Raw genomic sequence first — 19,871 nt, 5'->3', positions numbered from 1 at the left:
ATGGGAGGAACATTTATCTAATATTTTTGTTCCAGGAACTCAGACTATCTCCTTCTTTGAAATTACAGGTTTTTTTCTTCTTAAGGATGCTGTTAACTGAAATATATTTAGTTGAGTTTTAGGGTGGGAAGAGCTAAATGCTGATCACTCAGTCTTTAAATAACATCCCTAGAGCTGAAAATGTAGTCCTTGTTTTCTATCTGGTACACAGAAGAGTTGCTTTCTATTGAAAGAGAATAAACTGCAAAGTTTTAAAATCCAGTCTGTTTTGGTTTCTCTCTCTTCATCTTTACCTCCAGATCCACTTTTACATTTCTGTTTGCCTTGTCCTGTGATGCTGCTGCTCTTGTGGGTGAGCGCTTACCTGTGAAGAAGACAGTGCTCAGATACCCCAGAGCAGTGCAGAAGTGACTTTATTATTGCAGTGTTATGTTCCCCTAGATAAAAGTTTTCATCCAGTTTTTTGAAAGCATAGATCCAAAGTTCCAAATTTGTTTTCCTTGTGCTTGCTTTCAATTCCTTAAGCTAGGGGTTTGGTGATTAAAATACAAAACAGTCTTAACTGTGTGAAATACAAAGGGTGCCATGCATTTCATTGTAATGTGAACCTATATATATATATATATATACACACACATATACATATATAAGTATATATATAAAAAGTAATTCTTGTCATAAAATTTGCAGGCTCCACCATAAAGGTCTGTTGAATCTTTTGCTGTTGTTTATTTGCTCCCATTAGTGCTAACAGTGGGCTGCTCTAAAATCTGGTTGCTCTGGTGCCTGATTGCTCTGGTTGTCTGGTGTCTGCTGTCAGACAGAAATTGTATCCCCTCTCTCCCTCTCAGCCTTTCTTCTCCTAAGATAAACTTTCCTAATCTCTTGTGACAATAAAGAAGAGACAAGCACAAGCTCTCTCAGCAAGCTCTTAATTTTTGTGACCATCAAAGGAAACCTTTACCTTTTGCATAGTTGCATTATCTTGGTGTCTGATATTTATTCTGTGATGAACTAATGTGATTCTTGATAATTAAGTGAAGTTTCTGACTGTAGTCTCTAAGTGAATGATCATGCATTTTGTACACTTGAATCTCTCAGGTCCCGTTTCTACTATGTCAGTCCTCAAACATCAGGTGCTAATGTCTATCACATACTACCTCTGCTTCTCTCACTAGCCAAGTCTGTCATTGCTACACTTGGTGCCAAACGTAATGAGAAAAAAATTAAACAAAATCTTCCGTGAGACTAATCATTGAGTAACTCTACTAGTAACTTTCATCCAGCCTAATACCTCCGCCTTCAAAACCATCTCTTGCCATTTCACTGGAAACCAGCTCTTTGCCCAGCTTCCTATTTTCCATCTGTCTTAGCCATTAAGCACTCCAGCACAGCACTCTGTCAAATGCTGTATAGAAAAAACAAGGCCAGTGAGAGCTACTGTATTTTTTCTGTCTAGAAAAACTTGGATGCTCTCAAGGCTGTTACTCCAAGCCCAGCATTTGCTGCTCTACAATTCTGTGTCATGATCCCTGACTAAATAGTTATTAAAAGTATCTGTTACCAGAACTGAAATTGCAGTTGGCAGTTTTGCACAGATCTGGGATGGACTTCAACACATCACACTTAAGTTTTGCTTCCAGCTTAGTCATGTTTTCCGTTTATAACCCTGTGCTTATGATCCTTCTTCCCTTTTGCCTCTACTGTGGCAGTAGTGATTTTCTGAAGAGAAATAATCTGTTCCTTTGGTTCTAGGGTGATGTAGATTTTTCAGTTTCTGTTATCCTTGTGTAATACACGGTGACTTACACAGGGTGACTTCTGTCCTTATTCAGTATTTTTTTCATTCATTTGGGTATGTGTTTCTAATGGACTTATTACCTTAACATGAAAGAAATATAGGAATTCTCTAAGGAGATCTTTGCCTTTCCTCCATTACTGGCTTTGCATCTTCATTCTTTATCTGAAAGTCTGCGTTCCCAGATAAACAGCAAATTATCAGCTAGAATTACTAATACTATTACCCAGATCTTTACTGATTCCCAAACTTAACCCCAAGGCATTGTAGTGAACTACCCAGCATTACTCAGTACAATGTCTTTAGCCTTCCACAGAGTGGTTTTGTTTTATTCTTGTTATACTTTTTTGGTTTTAAGTTTACCCTGAAGACTGGAGCATTCCTAACACACAGCTCTGTACCTCCACCTCCACAACTTTTATATCTGTCCTTCTGCATTTTATTCAAAATGTCCGCCCCAGTCATTACTACTATCCTATTACATCCCTGCTATTCTTACAGTACTCAGTTTAATTATTGTAATATCCAGTAGTCCCAGTTCTTGTGCCACCCAAGTTGCTGGACTTTGTACAGGAGCATGTCACTTGGTGGTTGTTGGCAACTTTCTGCTCTTCTTTGAGATCAGGTGCTGCACTTATTTGCAGAACCATCACAAATACTCTTCTCATCATCACTTCTAATCACTGATAAAAGCTTTACTGTGAGAAGGGTGGAAAAGTATGTTTGGAGGAGTGGGAAACAGACCTTAAGCTGAATAGGATTTTAACAGCACACTCGGTTTACAGCTAGTTTTATTGTCCTCAACTTTGTCAGAAGTCTGGGGAAATGCTTTGCTTTGAACACAAGTGGAAGCAAAACGTGACTATGAACAGATGAGAAATACTGCTGACTAAGCACTGTGCTGAGTGCAGAAAGTTGGCAGACTGAAAAATGTTTATTTTTTCTAATGTCTTTTAATTGCAGTAAACATGGGTGTTTCTTTAACAACAGCAGGTACACAACAGTTTCAGAAAGGATTGTTGATGGTGGCCTTAAAGCAGTTCAACAATACTTTGGCTGTAACTCCTAGAAAAACAACTTTCATTCTTTTCTAAATAGCGTCCTGGAACTCCATCCAGCTGAAGAAACAAAATGGTCCTTTAAATGTTGTGCATGTGACTCTCCTAAACCACAATCAATCTAATGTGATGATTCCTCAATTTAACAAATTTAATCACAGCTCGGCAGGGTTCCACTCATGTAGATTTATGAAGGCAGTGGTTTGGAGCATGTAGCACTGGAAGAAATATCATTCACATGTCAATAGGACTTCAAGACAATTTAAAGAATAATACGTAGCTGAATCTGAAATGGCTGATCCATGCTCAGATTTCATTGCTTTGTTGCACTGATAGTGATCAATATGTTGGAAAATCCTATCACACACTAAAGAAGTAACAGGCATTCTTGATGCAATTGATAAGTATAAGAAAATCCCAGCTATTTCTGCAGTTTTGCTATAGCATTGCTGTAGCTCAGTGTGTGGGAACTGGTGGTGGGAACACATAAAACCTCTGGGAATAAGATTTACAGTCTCTCTGTGAGTCAAGATTTGAAAAGTTCCCACAACAGCTTTCTGGAGTTTAGCCACTTTAAACCTGAAAAACTCATTGCTGGCAGAAACTTTTGCACCTGCTCCTGTTGTTGGTGGTACCTGTAATGAGTAAGACTGAAAGGTATCATCACTTCCTTTTCTTTATTTTTCTTTCCAGTCTTGTTATGCCTTAGGTAGCCCTGTGTGCAAGTTGTCCTCATGCCGTCACTTAGCCAGGAAGAAACAGAGGAGGGATCCTCATAAATTTCCACAGAGGAGCTGTGATCTTTCTAATTCTTCATTTTTAGAGTTTGTTATTATCATCACCTACGGAACAAGTGATTTTTCAGAAAATAAATTAGCTCAACTTTTTAAAATATCAGGTTTAAAAAAAATGTTTTTGAATAAATATTGATGTTAACAGCAAAGTCCTGCTGTTCAAGATAATATAGTAGCACAGTATGTAATGTGGGAAACCAAAAATCCACTATGCTTGTATATATGTGTTTTAATCTGATTGAAAATATTGCTGAAACATAGTTCACAATCCAGTGGAAACCTTCTACAGGGGGTGGGGGGAAATACTGCCAGAGTTCATGTAGCCATGGAAAATTTATGGTGCCTGACCTCATGGTTAGAAATGATCTCAGAAGTATATATTTACCTATTTGTCCCACCCTCACCTCAACCCAGATGTGTCAATGAACACGTATGAGCCCTTTTATTCCCTTCAAATTCGTCAGGTGATGCTTCAGAGTCACTAGCACTAGCAGCAGGTTGAAGGATCACTCACTAGCTAAAAGGGGTTAGTACATCTGCTTGGATTTTTGGCATAAAGGCTTTTCTCAAATTCTAACCAAATTTAATAACTAGGGGGAAACCTGCTATATGTATCTTTTATCATCTATTGATGTAAAGGCATTTGTAATGTAACCAAATAGCTTTCCTTTTATAGGTCCTGAGACTAGTTTCAGCATCTGGGTTTTTTGACTGCTTTTGGTTGAAAACCCTTCACTAAGCTGTAATAAAATGGATTGACAGTGTCACCTCTATTATTGAAAACAATATATATTTGCTGGGAGATAATGAAACTGTATTTCCTACCAGTTTTCTGGCATCACATCATAGAATAAAGAAGCATAACTATGAAAAAGATTGCATAACTGAAAAAAAACACAAGAAAGTGCTACAAATGGTGGCAGAGACCAAACAGAGCAGTGACTTTTAAAAAACAAAACCTCAAACCAACTCAAATCTGGACATCAGCGTTGCATCACATTAATGTATTTTTAGAAACATTTAAAACACAGCTCTCCTGGAGGTTATGCAGTGGCTCTGTCATGATTGCTCATGTGAAATTCAGCTGGTGCCAAGTGATGGAGTTTTCAGCTCTTTCAGATGAAACAGTGGTGGGTTTGATGCAAAGAAGAGGCGACGTGGGAGGCACTTGCTGTCCTGGGAGCGTGCAATGTGGGAGCACGTATGGTTCTCCCCAGCAAACATCCCGGGGAGCTGACAGCTCCCTTGGGTTTGCTCCCACTGAATTTCCTTGAGATCCTACATTTGTCATCCTGGCCGGGTGGAAAAAGATCTTTGCTGGCAGCCTGGAGCTGCAATGACCACTGCTACTTACTGTCATGGGGCCAGTTGGGTGTCCGGCACACGGCTTCTGTCGCAAGTGGCCCCATGTCCCCAGCTAGTGGCCATGAAGCCTGCAGCACTACATTCCTGGGAACGTCTGGTGCCTGCGTGGTGAGCTTGTGGTCTCATGGGAAATGTTGTCATTGTAACTGTCTTTTCTTTGCAAGAAAAGAAATTATGATTTCCCATGCTTGTCAATCAGGCAGCTTTCCCCAGCACTGAATTTTAGCAGGCTTTTTAAAATTTCTTTTAAAAAAAATAATTTAAGGCAGCATAACACTTGACATTTAACTCTCTGGTTACCATGGAAATAACACCAGGTATTTTGCAAACTTCTGACAGGTACAAGTTAGAATGAATAGTGGGGAATCAAAATAAACAGGTAAGGAGAGCAGACTCCAGGCAAAAAAAAGATGTGGACCTACCTGTATTGTCATACAACACTTGAACAAAAATTCTAGAGTTTAAAACAACTGATGCTTTCTTTTTAAATTATTCGGTTGTCTGAACACTTTCTGAAATCTGAAATTAACTCTGATGTCTAATTTTTTCAGTAATCTTATGGAAACAGCACTTCTCTTGAAAAAGTTTAATATCTCAGTAATAAACAGCCAAGTTGTAGCTATCCCTACTGTCCAAATTTTCAAGCTTTCCAGAGTTTGTCTCTTTTAAGCAAAGATGTAATCATTGCCACCCCTCTGCCTTCTGAGTCGGTACAGTGAAATCACACAGTCCTCACGGACTCTAGCAATCCTTGCTAGAGAAGATTAAAGGGTTTGATCTTGTGCAATAAACTTCTGTCTTTCCACAGAACACATTCCACAGGGAAACCTGCCTGTCTTTTTAGCTAGGGAATATACCCAAAATAAGGAACTAACCAGCCTCTTGTTTAGCCTAGTTACGTGCTGCACTTCTGTGCTCTTGTAACTGGCACTGAGCTTGAATAAAGCCTTTCTGACAGATCCTGTGCAAACTTTGCAGTAAGCTCCAATTACAACCACAATTCAAAACCAGCTCTAGTAACAAAACTTCAGGAAAGTTAGTGTCAATGATAAAATTTGCAGCTAGCGTTAGGGTAGAGGAGAACCATTTTGTCACGCTCTGCAATACCGTTACCCTTAACAGATACACAGTTTAAGTTGTTTGCAAGATTTACATGCTTTCCTTAGCATGTCTGGAAAGATGCTCTTGCAAGTGTGGAAAATTATTTGCTTGTACCTACAGAGAAAGGTGTCCTTTATTCCCATAGCTTCAAGGAGCTTCAAGGCTCCTCTTCTTCAACCAGATTGCTGTGTGTGTCATTACTCTTGCAGACGCACCAGTCTAGTGGGGTTTTTTTTGAGGACCCTCTGTGTAGTATCTCAGCTTGCAACTGCAATGTCCTATCTGAAATTATTCAGTTTGATTCAGTTTACTAAAAAATAAAATAGATGTCTCCATTTTGGAGTGCTCTCTGTGTTTACACAGGTTATGGTGGTTATTCAAAACAAGCAAAGGTGTAAAATGGTGGGCACCACTTGGAGGAAGTGTTCTAAAAAATGGGAAGAAAAAGAAATGGTGGACTGGGACTGCTCCTAATCAGCAGCCACTTCATAAAGTTCAAGGTGCAAAGCCAGCTTCTAGAGTGAGAGATCAGAAGTGAGAGATGCTTGGAGAATGACTGCCATGTAAACATTTCAAAATTTATTCTGCGTTTCTCTCTCATTTGTATTTCAGAAAGACGAGAAAGCCACAATAGCCAAGATGAACCGTCAACGCGCTAATTCCATCAGCCATAACCCGCCACACTGGGGTGTTGACCGGCCCTTTTATAACCACCTTGGAGCTCACCAGGTCTCCAAAGAGATGAAGAGAATGGTAATGCCTTGCTTTACGGACGTTAATTTATCTTCTTCTTAATGCAGCATTATATATCCCTCCCTGGTTTGTCTGAAGGTTTTTGCAGCCCCAAGGGCATTTTCCAAATGGGGGTGGTAAAGTCTACTTTGACTCCAGAAATAATAATAATTTGTACATTTGGAGGTGAGTGTTTCTGAGATGAGGCCCAAGGTTGTTTGATAGGGGAAGGGAGGCTGAATGGCACAAAGAAAGCTCTTTTGTCTGACTTGTCCCATGTTCTGAAAACTCATCCAGGCTGTGTGAGAAGACGTGATTATCTACAAACATTGCTCAGTAACCCAAGCATTCAAACAGCAGCTGAAATATACATTTGTACTAGATCATTACAGACTTCAGCCCCTGCAAAGGTTTCTTGCTTGCATTGTAACAGCCAGATGCTGTTCACCTTCTATAAGCTACATGCCCATGTATACTCGTGGGTCCCTAGGAATCGTGCAGCTATGTAGAACTCTCGAGAATACATTCTCAAGTACATGGATTAATTGGCCTAAGGTAGCAGGCATCTTCATTTCTTGCTTATACCTTTCAGTCCTTCTAAATTAAAATGCACAAGAGCTAGTTACCAACGCAATTGAACTGAGAGCACTTTTATGGCTTATTTGACAGAAAGTTGTAGATGATATCTTTGTTTCCTGCAATAAAGATGAAGAAAAGAGGGTTTCTATTATAATGGCTATTTGTAATAATAAAAATATTTAGCACCTCTATAATTGCATGGATAATCAGATTGCTCTATGACCTTATTAATGCTGTTTCGACCTTTCAGGCACAGTCAAAAGTGCGTATTTGTTGCCAACTTTGTTGCCTGTAGTCAAAGTTCTGCTCCAGGTCACCAAAGCCTTAAAGTATTCAAAGAACTTTTTAACATGAGGTTCACTCCCACAGCTTAAAAATTTTGGCATAGATAAAAGCAACCGCATATGGTGTCTTCTAATGGGAAATGCTGGCACATTTATTAATAGTTGATGGTAATATTATTCAATCATAATATTATTTTACAGTGCTAAACCAAATTTCTTAATCTCCATAGTAATGTTTCTTTCATTTCTCAGATCTCCAAATGAGGGCTTCTGACATAAGCGTACAGATCAGTGGAACTGTGCATTTTTTATGTGGGCTTTTCAATAGGGTGTACTCAATAGGCATGACATTATTAGAAGAGCCTAATCACACTAGCACATAATTATAATTATGAGTTTCTTTGAATAGCTTTTAAGGGGTTCTTGCAGGCTCCTGTTCAGAAACAAGGTGTAAGCATGCCAAATGGTATTATGCTTCTTGGTGTTAATTACAGTTTGCCATGTCTAGCTGGTTGTTCAGTTGGAAAAACATAATTATTTATTGAAATATCAAGCTGAGTCCTAAAAACTTCACTGCCCCTCACTTGTAGGAGGAAAAGCTTCTCTTTTTTTCTTTTCCTCCTTATCTTGAGCCTTTCCTTGTAATGGTATTTACCTTTTTATAAATTCAGCAGCTCAGAAAATCTTTTCTACTCAGTCTGCTTCTGTACTGCCTCTTGTATAAAGCTCTTTTTTGAGAGGCTGATGTTGCATGCGTCAGGACACTTCTTGAAAACCAATTGAAACCTGGTTCAGATGTATTATTTTCAGCTAGACTTTTTGTTGTTCTTGGGGACTATTTTTTAAAATCTGTTATTTACAGTATTGCCCACTGCTTTATGTTTGAGGTGCATTAGTCAAAATGAAAACATGCTGCTCTCCGTGGCCTAGAGACCATTTTAATATCTGCTAGATGGACATTTTATTGATTAGGTCATAGGAACAAGCTCTATCTCCTGTCTCAACTCCCTCTGTGTTAGCTTCTAATTTAAATATGCATTTCTTTGTACCACCCAGCTTTGCGCAGTACTTTATTTATCTGTAATCTCTAACATTGTGTTACATGGGTGCTGCATGTGCTTAAATGCATGCACAGTGCACACTGGCTGCACACACATGCACGCTGGCTGCAAACTGCCTGCTTAGAAATACAAAAAACAGACAGACAGAATGGGGGCAGAACTACAAAGGCTTTTTTCAGTGCTCCTCTGGGATGACATGTCATTGATCTTGGTAAGCCACACCAGCTTTCAAAGCTGCTGAAACTGTGCTCTTTGTTCCATGTTACCCACCTTTCCCCCAGACCTCTTGCATGTAATTATATGTAGCCTTTTTTCTTGGGAAACTACAAACGTGTAAGGTTGGATTAGTCAAAGTAGCATGCTGAAGGTAGGCAGTGCAACATTGCCTTTCTCTTCAAAACCTGGAACTCCTTAGCGCTGTAATTTCAAAACAGGTGTTTATAAGGGTAATGGTGAGATAGTCCTCAGGCAGGAGCCAGGTAATATTGCAGTGATGTGGAGTTACATTATATTGTTATGTAGATATTAATACATTTGTGTGTAGGGAGTAATATGGATGGTTATAAAGGACACAGTTTTTTGTCACAAACTTAGAACATTTTGCGTTATGAAGACCACCATATTTCTAGAAAAAACAGAGGCAGTTTTTTTGTGGTGCTACTTACAATTTCCTGAAAGAGAACATTCAAGTTCCCTGAATTGCATTTTTGGGAGGGAACTGTTATATTTAATAGAAAAGAGAATTATTTTGGCCATTTTTCTTTCCTTTGAACGCTGGCTGTGGTAGCTGTCTCTAGTCTTAGGATATATTAGCAGTAGTCCCGGATGAGACAGATTAGTGTCAAAGGTAGCCATATACTCCTTTTTTTCCAGCCCTCCTCTTTTGTTGTGGCATTTCAGCATACTGCCATGTCTGGGCACATCGGCAGTGCACCTGGTGAGCTTTGTGTGGGAGGGCAGCCTGGCCGGTGGCATGGGGAGGTCTTTGGTCCCTGCTTTTCTCCACATTGTGGCTTGGAGCTTAACCTCTGCTGGGTCCAGCTGACTTTCTATGATGCTCCTAAGCTAAGTTGTTCCCCTGGGCACACAGGAGTTTAGTCAGGCACTTGCACACACATATAAATAAGACAAAATACCCTACAAGTGTCCATGCAGCAATAATCTAAAATGTCCTGGAAAACTGGAGTATTTTCCTAGCCCTACCCTAGCTAACTGGGGCTCAGGTCAGCTGGGATTGCAACTGTGCCAGCTCATGCCATCCTGCCCAACAGCCCCTCCATCTCCGTCATGCACCAGTCTGCTTTCCAGACCATCCCCAATCCTTCTTTTTCCCCTGCCATTGCTCAATGGTGGCCTTCCTTGCTGTACAGAGCCTCCGGGGAGGCAGCAAGCAGGAGACACCGACGTTGCCCATTGCTGACCCCCATGAGCTGGTGGAGCCACTGCCCAGAGAAAGCCGGTCCTGGGGACTGTGCTGAGTTGGGCTGCCAGGTCAGTGGCTGCCCCTAAAAAAACTGGAAAATTTGCAGCAGAGGAAGGTCGGATACAAACGGCACGGGAGGGCAAAGAGCCTTGCTCCGAGCTGGCAGCCTCTGCTGGAGCCCTGGCCCTGGGAGCCCGTGTTGTTGGACAGGGTGATGCTGCCGGCGTGGAGCAGGAGGAGGGCTGGCTGCCTCCCTCCCCCTGGGCAGGCAGGGAGGCCTGGACGGGATCAGCTTTGTGGCTGTATGCAGAGTATGAAAAGAGCCAGAGCATGGCAGAAGAGCAGCACAGCTGCTTTCTATTTTTATTGCTTTTTACAGCATGTTTTCTTGTTTCCTAAACAAAAGCGGTCAGTCCAGGACCAGTGACTGTATCTCTCTGGAAAGGCAGACTTTTGTACTGCTCGTGATGCACGCAAAGGAGCAGCGTTCCCCCACGTACACCAGCCTTGTCTTCCCCACTGTCTCTCTGGTCCAGTTTTCAATTGCAAAAGGGTCAAAAATAAATGGACTTGAAAGCATTTGAGAGTACAGGTATATTTATAGCTATAACAATATTTATACACCACTAAGAAATACTTTGCTTTTCCCAGTATAGATTTCAGAGTGCTTTTATAAATATTGATGGATTTTAGACTTCTGGAAATAATACTCATGTCTCAGTTTTCATGAGCAAAACAAAATTACTATTAAAAAAAAAAAAAACAATTTGGGGATTGTAGTTGACTGTAAACTGAAAGAGGTTTGTTGTAAACAGCAACAAAAAGGCAAATGTTGATACCTTCCAAAATTACAGCTTTGTTCTAGATGACACATGATTCCCTTGCATCTTTTACCCTCCTTAGCATTATTAAGGTCATAGCTGGAAAACCACATCCAGTTTGGGATTACAATGCTTTAGAAGAGTGTGGATGAATTGGAGATAGTCCAGTGGAGAAAATTACAAATTAGGAGAGTTCAACAGTGTGACCTGTGAAGAAGTGTTGACGTATTTGGTTTGTTTAGTCTAGAAGGGAGAAGACTGATTAGAAACAAGAGTCTTCAAATACATAAAGATTTGTAAGGACAGAAGATAATGATAAATCATTCTCCATGACTGAAAAGGGCAGGATTAAAAAATAATCATTTTAATTTGCTGCAAGGAAGATCTAAGTTAAGAAAAAGCTTAGATGCAAGGAATAGGCTGTGTAAGGAGCTTGTGGAATTCCAGATTTTCCTGAAAACATTTTATTTAATTTATTCAGGGCTTTTCAGTCTGGAGGGGCATCACAAAATCCTTTGCAAATATAGAAACAATAACATAAAAAAAATAGGAGAATTTATAGGGAATAAAGAACATAAGAATAATATGAGATGGATGTAAATATTTTACAAAGTTTCCAATCTGGGCTGCACAGAACTTCGAGGCATCAGTCTCCCCGCTGACAGATACTTGTCTAGCCCTTGTTTAAAAACCTCAAAGGATGGAAATCCCACAGTCTTGATGGGCATCCTTTTCAACAGATTGATTATTTTTCTTGATGTTTTGCTTCACAGTCCCTCACTTCAATTTTAAAACACAGTGCTGCATGAGCTATTCACAGCCCATTGAGGACAGCTTAATTTTCTCTTCTTTACCATTACCTTCTCTGTATTGAAAGACTATTACCACGTCTCTGCACAGCTCCGATTCCCTCACCAAGTTTGTTCCCTAGTTAGTGCTTTTCAGCCTGGTGATTGTTCTTGTTCCCCTCCGAGCACTTGCCGTTTCATCGATAAGAGGCAGCGCCCGCGCTGGACCCAGCTCTCCTACTGAGGTTTTATTAGTGCTGCCCGGAAGACGGTCATTTTTGAGCTCTTACAACCAGACTTGACACAGCCTAATGCTGTCTGGCTTCCAAAAAAAAAAAAGCCTTACTTGTGTCATGAGATCTACTCAGCTGTGGAAGGTCCTGCTGTTGGATCTTAAGGCTGCCATACAGCTATCATATTTATTTTACACTGGCTAGAATGAGTGAGCAACTTAGCTTGTTCCACTGATACATGCTTTGGGGAAGGTTTACTTCAGAAACAGGTACCTCTGAGTCCTTATAATCAAATGTGAGCAGAGTGGCTAACGTGATTACTGACCTTAGTTGTAGATGCCTGACAGATTTCCTTTTATTTTTTCAGCTGCTGGAAGTTTAACATTAGGAAGTTTAGGAACAGAGAGAGGAAACTCTGAAGGTCTGCAATACTGATTTCAGTCTGACCATGCTTCTGTCATGAGTCTGAGTACAACTAATGAAGCATTTAATTTGCAATGAAATTCTGTATGACGTCGATGTTAGTTACAAAGTAGAAACTGAAATAAAATCAAATAGGGGTTATACACATGTAGGAAATATGACTGCATGCATATGTTAAAAATGTGAGACAAGGCTATAAAAATGCATCGTGGGTATGGCCAGTGCAATAAAGAACAAGCTCTTCTTTCAGGTAGGCACGGCCTGATTCCTTGTGGTGCTGCTCAGAGCTCCGCAGAGTCTTTTGCAGGATATCTAATTGCTTCGTGTTTACTGTCTAATGAAACAACACTCATCTACAAGTCTGGTCATTCAACCATAAAATATAATTCCTTGTCCTATTCACCCTGTCCTAAATCAAAGAATTCTCTGCATGTTGCATCACAAATACAGCAGCTCACTTCCTCCCTTTATGTCTCCAAGTTGCCCTTATAATAGATTTTCTTGTTACTTGGAAATCAGAACTGGGGAACAGGTACGTCAGATGAACTATAGCTAGTTCTGTGCCAACACTACCACTTAAACATCAAAAATTATTAAAAAATTAAAATAAAACTCAGTAGGGCAAGTTTTCCTCAGTCAATAGTGCAGCCCCATCAAAGAGAAGTGGACTTCAGTCCATGAATGGGGCACCCAAGGGTTCACCCTCCTTCTAAAGGTTTCATTTAACTGAAGGTCACCATTATCCTCTTTTCCAGTAATCATCTGCTAAATCTGGTAATAGCAACATTGACGTCAGTGGAGCTGGACAGGGGCACCCAATGGAAAAGAATTTGACCCACTAATTTTTCTCCGCTGTTGTAGTATGCAGAATCCCCTGAACTTGTAATCAAGCAGGGAGAAACCCTCAAGCAATGCTTTCTGTTGTAATCTCTACGTATTACTATAGACCTGGGAGGAAATTGTTAGTCTAGTCTGAGTTCTGTATAGCCAGTTTGGTTTAGACAGCTCACATAACAGCAAGGGGAGGAATCCTATTCTGCAGTTATACTATATAATTGCTTTGGTCCTTCTGAAAAGAGGATTTGCCTGATTCACATGTTCAATGTGATCTCATATAAATGAGTGGGAGCCATATAAAACAGTGTACTTTGCTCAAATTGTTAGAAGCTTCATACAGTTTGTATCCTCTCTGCAAACCTAAATTCTCTTCTAGTTGATCAGGGCTTGCAATCATCCTCGATTAAATTCTTTAAAAGAGGGATAAGAGTCAGCGAGATGCAACAGCTGATCTGCCGCTGCTTTTGTGAAACTTAGGTAGAGTTTAATATTTGCTTGGAAGTCTTGCACTGATAATTTTTCCAACATTCAATACCCTTTTCTAGAGTAAATTGTAGTCATACAGAAAAAGGTGATTTGGATCGAGACACTACTAAAAAGTGTTAGACAGTTTCTGCTTGGGACTAAATTAAGCCTACAGAAATGAAGATACCAACTCCCCTTTATTCACAGAAACATTTCCTCTGATGTTTGTGGCAGCGTTACACAGGTGGACATCAGAGGTGGAGTTGTAGCACTTAGCAGAATGATTTCCAAAGCTTCCTAAAGCAGAGAGTAAGCTTTAATGACAAAAGGATGCAGGTCAGCAGATTTGGGTCTGGTTTTCAGAGAGGGTGAGCAGCTCCGGCCAGCGCCAGTGGGCAATTTCAATTAAGGCTGGTTAGGCTTGGATTCAGTGTGTCTGCATCTGATTAGAAGGCTATTTGACAGTAGTTTCTGTAGAAGTTTGTTGTGTTTATCATTGTTTGGAGTGTAGAGATGAAAGGACAGAGATTAGGGAACCAGGAACTAATTCAGAGCATTTCTAGGACTACCTATTTTTATGTCTTTTTCTGTTTTGCAAGTTCTGGTAACTGTTCACAGGTGAGGCGCAGAACCACATACTATTTCACTTGAAAACGTGACCTTTGAACTGAAGAAATTTGGATTCAGAGTTGACAGAAAACTGGGAAGTGTAAGCAACCTGCACTTCTCAGAGGTGTGAGTTCAGAGCCAGAAGTTAATTAAAGTAAGGGAGGAAAACCTATTTCGAAAGCAACCACTTAAGTTCTATAGATATAAATCTGATGGGTCAAATAAATTCATGGGTTTGGCCAGGTCCAGTCTACCAGCTGGGGGCTGTGTACAAAATCATTTTGAGTAGAACAAAGTAGGGGGTTTCACCATCTGTGAGCAGTGCAGAGGAATTAAAGTCTATTTATCAAGTGGGGTGGGCTGCAGAAAGGGAGCACTTCAGCTTTCCTTTTTGGAGCTCATTAGTCTGTGTTCCAGCTATAGCAGACACACTCATCATATAATCTGTTTCATAAACTGGTTGTCTGCCAGTTTGTTGTTCTGCACTTAGATGCTTGTTAAATATCCTTCCTATCAGGCTTAGTATTCTCTGTGCCAGCTCCTTCTGGACTCTGGTATAGAAATTGTGTTATTTCTGGCTTGATTGCTTTGAAGTCCTTCAGGTTTGTTTCTGCTTTTACACCTGACAGCATCTATCTTCATAGCCTTGTCTTGTTGACCACAGGGACAAAGGCAGAATGTATAACTGCTGAAAACAGATGTGAATAATTAGTTTTGCAGTGAGGCCAAACCAGGTTTGTTTTTAACTACATCCACTCTCAGCCTGACACTCTTCTGTTTTCCATGGTCACTGTCTCTGTGAAGCACCTTTGCTTTACAAGTTGGCATGACCTCTTACAAAGCTAATTTTATCCCTAAGTCTAAAGTTCTTTTGATTTCTGCTTTAACATCATGTAAGTCCTATTTCAGCTTTGTTCTAGAGATGAAAAAAGGTCAAGATAAATTAGTTTCACTGTTGTTTTTGCTCTTAAAATCTTTGCTGGAGTTGCCAGCTAAGTTTTTAAGGTGGAATCCATGCTGCCCAGCCACATTACCATTAAGAAGGTCATAGAGCTCATCAGCCCCTCTACTGTCTTATTTTTGGAGGTAATGAAAAGTTAAAAGGATGTAAAGTCTATTCCACTTTTCTTTGCATATTTACAATATGTTAATAATTGCAGCTAATGTTCTCAAAGTTAGAATTATTATTTCTAATGGTTCTTGATTTGAAGCATTATGGTATAGCAGTCAGCTTGTCATGGCTTTGACAAACACATTATCATTCTATTTAAGGAATCAGTTTTAATCTTCATAGAAAAGGGCTTAGTTAATTTAGAAGTCAAACAGAGAGATGGCAGTCATATGAGCTTTTAGCACAATAGATATTCATAAAATATCCCCCATAAAATAGTAAGCCTTGGGGACAGATGCAGTAATATAACATTCCCTCTTTTTTTCCTCCTGCACATGTCTACTCCCACTGAGGATGGTCATTAAAAGTAAGTGCTTGTAAATTCAGAGCCACCTGACCTGCCATAAAAAAATATGTTTTTTTAAGAATCTCATGTAGAAAAGAAGAAAGACCAGGACTGTTCTTTGGTAGGTACTAGTGCCTTTAAGGGAGCTGAATCAGCTAAGTTTGGCTTAATATTCCTGAAGTCAGAGAGAACTGTCTTAGTCTCAGAGCAATTATTAAATGCTATTACCTTTACATTTGCAATCTGATGGCAGAATAATGCAGCCTCCTGGGGGAAGGGGAAAAACTCCAGTATCAGGGATATTTAAACCAGGACTGAATAAAAATTGCATGAGGTCCTATATGCAGCGGTCCATTAGTACTGCACTGCGATAAGACCTATCTCATGCCTTATGTTCCTTTCTAGAGAAAAGGAATTTTGGCCTTAACAAGGGCTACTTCATCATCATGATTATGGAGCTATTCTTGAACTCCTCTGAGCTCCTATCTGTCTGATTCTTGTAGTCATCACCACTTTTGCCATTTTCATCCCTGCTGACAATTCCCAGCCTTTTCTTCATAGCACCCTAGAAAGGCATCGGCACTGCTTCAGTCTGCTGGGCACAAATCCATGAGCAGTCAAGAGGGGATGTATGTACTTAACTCCAGGAACTGGCTCTTTCTCTTCCTATCCCCTTACTCCCCCTCTCCTCATTTTTATCAGCTATTTTTTCTGGGCATTCAGATTTTTGTATATGTGTGTGCAGAAATGCCAACCTTGACACATCTCTGTGCAGCTCAAAACCTGCTCTATACCCGAACAGGCTGGGTACAGCCCCAGCCCAGCTCCCCAGCCTCCAGCGGCAAGCACAGACAGGTGAGATCAGGGATGCTGCAGAATGGCTTTATAGACACGCTTGCAGCAGCAGGCCCTGTTATTTCACTTTCCTGCTTGAGCTTGGAAATTTGTCTACTAGATCATGAGCGTGTTAGTCCGTTAGGAATGAAAGCAAATCTTTGTAGACCATACTTCTGCAGGATTGATTATGCTTAGTGTTTATCCTGAGTGTAACATAGACCATTGCAATTCATGCGAGCAGCCTTATGCTGAGCCAAAGGGCTTTAATTGGAGCAAAGCATCTGAGTCCTAAAGAAACTAAACTATTTGCCAGCTGTGGAGGAGAAAAGACCCATGTGTCATTAGTGCCCAAGCCTCATGCAAGGGGAAGGAAATAATTTAAGTGCAGATTTTTCAATGGATCGAGCATGCCCACAAAGTAGGAGGAGGTGAAAACACATTAACCAAAACCCAGGGGGAAATTTCCCTCCCAACCCAAAATAGGGCAAGCAGCATGACCCTGTGCATGCGATCGTCTCCTCTACTTAAAAGGTTTCTTGGTATGTGATTGAGACATGGACGCTTTAGTGGATAGGGAATAAAAGCTCTGGTCACAGCCAGATCCGAGAGATGTATTTGCTCTGTATCCTGGCAAAGTCTTCCAGTGCAAATAAGAAAGATCTTCTGTAATAAATGACCAGTTTTTAAGAAGCCGTGTTTGAGGTTTTTTCCTAAAATAATCCTGCAGACCTTTCTCCATAACAATTCCATTTTTGGCAGTTCTGCTTGAAGAATCTTTCATATGAAATGGGAACATTTGAAGTGAATCATTTAATTTGCTTAACTTAAAGAGATTCCTATTACATTTAATTTTAAGCTGATTCTCTCTAATTAAAGTTCAAGTCACTCTTAAATATTTAGCCCCATTAAATGACGATCCAGGAAAGAAAATGTAATAATCTTTTCCTTTTTCGCTTTACCTGAAATATGCCTTTTTTGATTTTTTTATTTTGAAACACCAATTTAATTTGAGCTACCAGCATGAATAATTTCCTGGGTTTCAAGCACAATTTAGTATTTTAAATTTAATCAATTTAAATTGATCTGTTAATTCTGTATTATTTTAGAAACTTTCCTTATAACAGTTTTGCCAGGGTGGGAGAAGCAGGGGAGAATCAAATTCCGTGTTGATCAAGTGATCACCCATATAAATGACCAGTTAAATATGCAGCCTGCGTATTTTTCCATGCTTGAAATGTTGGGGAATTTTTTGAGGATATGCTTGCTGAGGTGTTTTGGTAATTTGACCTGGTTGGCCTGTATCCCTAAACTTGTGCACCTAGAAGGCAGGAGTATGAGATCTGTGTTTAGTTTCAGGATTTCAAGCAGGATGAATTGGTTCCGCAGCTGTCCATATCAGACCATTTTAGGGGAGTCTCGCACTGCAGTCAGTCATCCAGTTCCCATGTGGCTAAGAGAACGTAGCCACAAGTGAACTTGAAAATGTGAACTTGATGTCTATCTAATAAGCAAGTACTGGCTGTTTTCTCATTGGTTCCCTCCCCTTATTTCTTGGCTGGTAGCTATTCATGTTCAGCTGATTTTCGAGTTTTGTTCAGCCTAACTGACTATGACAGTAGACAAATTAGTGGGCATTTTGTCTCCATGATTAATCAGTGAGCTTTCAGTTTTGGCACTGTGTTGTAGCATTGCTTAGAGGATAAATAAATAAATCAATCAGATATTTCTGACAAATGTAAAATGATTAAGCAAGGGGGGGGGGAGCCACACAACAAGAAGTTGAATGATTGCTTCATCATTCTTTAACGTGAAATCAAAAAGTACATGGTTTTTTTGGCTTGGATGACTGGACATGCTAACTTCAAATCAACATTACTATTTCCTTCTTCCCACTGGATCGGCTGGTGGTTGTTACACGGGACTGGGAGACTTCCTTTATCTGAATTTCGGATGGGTTAAGTTGGAGTTGCAGTTTCTATTTAGCAGTGTGGGTTTAGTCTGAAACAGTTTGTAAAATGGAAATTGCTCTCTCAGTGAATCACAGCCCTTGCTGTTGACCCAAGTGACAAAACCCACTTTTTCCCTCTTGCAAAGCTGATGCTGTGCAGGGAGACTGCGTTGGCTTTACTTCTGCCTCTTGCTGTATCGCCACATTGCTAACTAGTTGCGAGGGCAAAATCTGCTCGTTTAGTATCAGTTCAACATTCTTGTTTCTGATGGTGTTCGACAAGGTGGCTGCGGGAAGACTTTTGCCTAAAGATTTTTAGTTTTTTGCAGTCAGGACAGATCTCAGTTTGCTGCCCTCAGCCTGGTAGCGGCTACAGGTCCAGCAGCCGGAATAATCTCACGTGCTCTGAGCAGTTTTGGCCTCATGTCTCTGGGAGGAAAACAAAAGAAATTCTTCCTATCTCCCAGCTACATTTGTTTCATGTTTTGGAACACAGTGTACAAACTCTGTGCCTGAGTATTTGACCCTACTTGTCAAACATAAAATTTTTCTTGACTTCAGTTAAATTTAAGCCAGAGGGCAGATTTTGTCTCAGCCCATGCAAAATGGCCATTTTGATGCAATTTGGTCTATTAGGTATGTTAATGCTAAACATAAAATTATGCCTCCATACATATTTTAATTTGAGGCCTTCTAGCCACTTCAACTATGGATGACCCACAAATGCATACACTTACCCAGTTCAGGTGGCCCTGAAGGAATTGTGAACATTTTGGCTATTATAAATATTATAAATAATTCCTGAAATCTTATTCAAGAAAGCATGTTTTGTGTGTGCATGCAGTGAAGGGAGAAGGAAGGGGACCCCTTGAGGTTCCTCCTGAAGAGATGAAAACCAAAATGCATCCGCTCCCTTAGCCAGTCCCCAACATAAAGAGGTGCAACCTTGTTGAATACAATAGTTGACCTATGTTATCATTCTGAGTTTTGTTTCAAGTAAAATACATCCTCAGTTATAATATCAGCACAATTTCCATTGTATCATTTGTAATGGTGACTGCAAAAAGGAAGACACCTGAAATAAAGTGTGCCAGCAGTCAGCTGAAGCATTTGCCTTATCTTCACTTCCATAAATTTATATCTGAAGGCATGTGTTTTTCTAAAACTGCTCTGTCTGGCTGATGACACAGCAGCACAAACCACTGCTGTGGGTAGGTAAGGCTATCCATCCACACCTAACAAATGAAGGCCCTGAAAA

The 19,871-nt window shown here is 40.2% G+C and overlaps 1 protein-coding gene across 1 annotated transcript in view; it reads left to right on the top strand.

Moving 5' to 3' along the window:
• The window catches only part of ADCY5 (adenylate cyclase 5), a 219,954-nt gene that overhangs the window by 167,259 nt on the left and 32,824 nt on the right, over positions 1-19,871 (top strand). Inside the window, exon 8 of the mRNA XM_075028797.1 lies at positions 6,729-6,869. Within this exon, the coding sequence (XP_074884898.1) occupies positions 6,729-6,869 (141 nt within the window). The remainder of the gene's footprint in view (positions 1-6,728; positions 6,870-19,871) is intronic.

The sequence above is a fragment of the Buteo buteo genome, chromosome 5 (assembly GCF_964188355.1).
Source record: "Buteo buteo chromosome 5, bButBut1.hap1.1, whole genome shotgun sequence".
Lineage (NCBI taxonomy): Eukaryota > Metazoa > Chordata > Aves > Accipitriformes > Accipitridae > Buteo > Buteo buteo.
The sequence above is the reverse complement of the archived record's forward strand: the minus strand, read 5'-3'. Positions and strand labels throughout refer to the sequence as shown.